A 3,271-nucleotide genomic window follows, 5' to 3' on the forward strand; every position below is an offset into this window, starting at 1 on the left:
CTCTTCACGCTCGGTGTGTGCTCGGTGCTCTTCCTCTTCATCTCGTTCGCGGGTGTCCACAACGTCGGCTGCCAGATTCCCGGCAACCTCCTCTTTGCCATCACAGGCACCAAGCTCGGCTTCAGTGCGCCCCGCGGCGGCATCGTCCTCGCCTTCCTCTTCATGCAGCTCCACTGCTCGATCGCGTTTGCCGTCATTCTCTTCCCGACGTTTTACATCTTTGAGCGCATCATCCTCGGCTTCCACAAGCAGCACTTTACGCTCGAGGCTGAGGCCGCCGAGTACCACGACATTGAGACGCCGGCCGAGGACAAGGCGGTGGTTGAGAAGGACGCCGAGCCGATCGAGACGGAGGAAAAGCCGATTATTTACGCGACGCGCCGCGACTACCTCAAGGCGTGCATCATGCGCTTCTGCCAAGTGTCCATCTGCACGGTCATTGCGATCATCTGGAAGGACCACTTTAACGACCTGCTCAACTTTGTCGGCGCCTCGTCGACGGCCATGGGCTGCATGATCCTCCCCGTGCTCTTCCACCTCAAGACGTTCAACAAGACGATGCATTTGCCCGAGAAGATTGCCAGCGTCGCGATCATCATTATCATCTCGTTCCTTGCCGTCTACGTCTCGATCCAGACGGGCAAGGCGCTCTTCACGCCGTCGCCGGCCGACCCGACGATCCTCTTCCCGTACTGCCCGGCCGAGTACCAAAAGATGGTCTACACCAACACGACGTACTACAGCACCAAGCAGTAGACGCTTCATGCCGTGTCGTGTTATAGAGAAGTTGTAGTGTATTGAATAGTGTCTAAAACGACCAATGGAGTCGCTTTTGTTTCTACTTGCGGTCTTGCGTGGGATGGACGTGGCCAAGCGACGAGCCGTGTGGACCTGCTGACCGGTATCGTACACGAGGCACCTGGGATTTTGCTAACAGTGCAACGGATCACCGTGAATTTAGAGCGAGCACGTGAAACTCTCACGTGATGGCACAAGCTACTCGGTTTGTGAACGTTGCTTACCCGGCTAAGATGACGTGCGACTAGTCATTGACATATATCGAGGCTAATATCACGCTTCTTTAGCTTGCATCAACAACCAACGGTCATTGGAATACATAGCCCAATGCGCGCTGCATGAAGATCAAGGCATAGCCCTTTACTAAACACCAGTGTAAAGTGTGTACACTGCCACGTAAGATTAGCGTTGGCCAAAATGAGCGTAGGCTACCAGCCTGACAGGGAAACGGCACAGTAGCTCTACCAGGCTTACTCATTCCTACTAGTAGACGGCGCTTATCGGACCAAGGTAACCCGGAATCAAATAGAGTCCTATTCAATATGTATCCTACTAAATTATATGGCATTTATGCATCAACTTCTTCAACTTCTTCAACTTCTTCAACTTCTTCAACTTCTTCGACGACCGTGGCCTCGACGACAGCAGACTCTGTGCGCAGACTGTCCATGATGCGGACCAGCGCCCTGCACGGTGCGAATGAGGTCGGCTTCGGTGTGCAAGTACGAGATGAAGAAGCGCAGTCGGCACTTGCCCTCCTCGACGGCCGGGTGCACGATCGGCTTGACGTTGATCTTCTCTTCGTCGCTCAGCCGCATCGAGAGACGCACCGTCTCGACCGTCCCGCCAATGTACACGACCACCACGCGGTCAAGATCGCCAAAAGTGAGCTTGACGGACTCGCGGCCACGGTCGTCGAGGAATGTGTAGACGACCTTGTTCGGCGTCGTGCGAGCGCGCTACTTCATGAGCTCGACGATCGAGAGCTCGTGATGGGCGACGGGCATAGTGCTTACAGCGTCGAGCACAGGTACGCTCTCGTCTTCGCGGCACAGACCACGTGGCTGCCAAGGCCGAAACTCATTGCCGCGCTTGCGAAAAAAGTGGCGTAGGCTGCGGTCTGGCTTGGGCATGCGTCTAAATTGAAACTGGCCTAGTTGGTCTCCACGCAAAGTAGCACCCTATTTGCGGTGCGAGTCCGTTGAAAAGCGATTGAGCCAAGTACAACAAATATACCTCACTTGGGCGTGCTCCAATGTGGCTTTCGCGCCAAAATAGTGATCTCTTCCAAACAACAAAGCCCTCCCCTGCAACCCAACCAGGCCAACGTTACTACCGTTAGAACCCTCCTACCACGGAACCACCCCCGTGCACCGTCGTTGGCAGCTCAAATCAACATTCTACTCGATATTAACGTTCGTTCGTGGCTACTTAAGCACATCGGACCCGTTCGCATGGGCTTGGCTGCGATGAGGTCGTTTGCGCTGAGTGGCATAATGCGCCGCCCGACAACCTGGCAGGTATAGCTTGGCCAATCAGATCGCGGTCTACGGTATATAACGAGAGATGGTTGGCCAGCTAATCAAACGGCGCACTTAAGCGGATTACAGAGAAACTGCAGACTGCCACGCCATTTGCATGTCTTACGGTCGCGCTCCCGAGCTATGTTGCAACATATTTCTAAGAGCCGAGTCGTTTAGTGCTGTGTCGGGACGCGTGGACCGTACGAATAATACTGGACAAAGGTCTGGCCGTTGTTTGTGAATCTTCAACGTTGCGATGTGTTGGTGGATTGTCCAACTACCTTTTTCGACTATAGTATGTACTAACGTTAGCTGTAGTGTGAAGGTAAGACTAATTCAATTGAATTTGCTCCGAACTTGTCCCTACGAGCTACATTTTGTACGATATACTAGAGTTTAGAATGAAATCCGAGTTGCGCAATCAATTTGACGAGCTGCACCAAAAGTGCGCACAGGATCCAAAGATGCGCCAACGTATGTTTCTACGTCCATGTGGGTCGTAGCGTGCAACGTGATGCAACTGCTGGGGCTCGTGAAAACGAAATAGCCCGCCACAGCCATGAAATCTGAGAATGCGACGAAGCTGTATGTGGTCCCAGATCTGAAACTGTGACGGAGCCTCGTGCACAATTCCATCCCCAGATATCCTCCGGCGTCTCGTTCGGCGCCTCATTTGAAAGCGTTGCGCCGCCTCCACACTTCTAGACAATGCGCAGGACACCCATTTTGTGATTGAGCAATCGTTTTGTCGCGGCGGCGTCACCGCTTTTCCGCCAATCAGCACACGACAAGAGCATTGCGCAAACCCGCCGCGATCTCTAGTCGCGTCAGCGCACAACGCGGGCAAAACACCTCGCTGAGTGCAAAGGCTCACTACGCATTTCGCTTCCTCTGTCCCACCACAACTACGACTACCGGTCTCATTGCATCATGGCCAAGGACCCTTTCTT

At 53.7% G+C, this 3,271-nt stretch overlaps 2 protein-coding genes across 2 annotated transcripts; one reads left to right on the plus strand and one right to left on the minus strand.

Moving 5' to 3' along the window:
• SDRG_04934 (hypothetical protein) lies at positions 1 to 841 on the plus strand. Its single transcript, XM_008610627.1, has one exon. The coding sequence runs from the start codon at positions 163 to 165 to the stop codon at positions 754 to 756; it is 594 nt and encodes a 197-aa protein (XP_008608849.1). The 5' UTR covers positions 1 to 162; the 3' UTR covers positions 757 to 841.
• Positions 842 to 1,366: 525 nt separating this feature from the next.
• On the minus strand, positions 1,367 to 1,931 carry SDRG_04935 (hypothetical protein; the record flags this gene model as incomplete). The annotated part of the gene is made up of 3 exons (XM_008610628.1): positions 1,367 to 1,449; positions 1,478 to 1,757; positions 1,815 to 1,931. 3 exons carry the CDS (start codon positions 1,929 to 1,931, stop codon positions 1,367 to 1,369), a joined length of 480 nt encoding a protein of 159 aa, XP_008608850.1.
• Positions 1,932 to 3,271: the final 1,340 nt, after the last annotated feature.

The sequence above is a fragment of the Saprolegnia diclina genome, assembly GCF_000281045.1.
Source record: "Saprolegnia diclina VS20 unplaced genomic scaffold supercont1.12, whole genome shotgun sequence".
In the NCBI taxonomy this organism is placed as follows: domain Eukaryota; phylum Oomycota; class Saprolegniomycetes; order Saprolegniales; family Saprolegniaceae; genus Saprolegnia; species Saprolegnia diclina.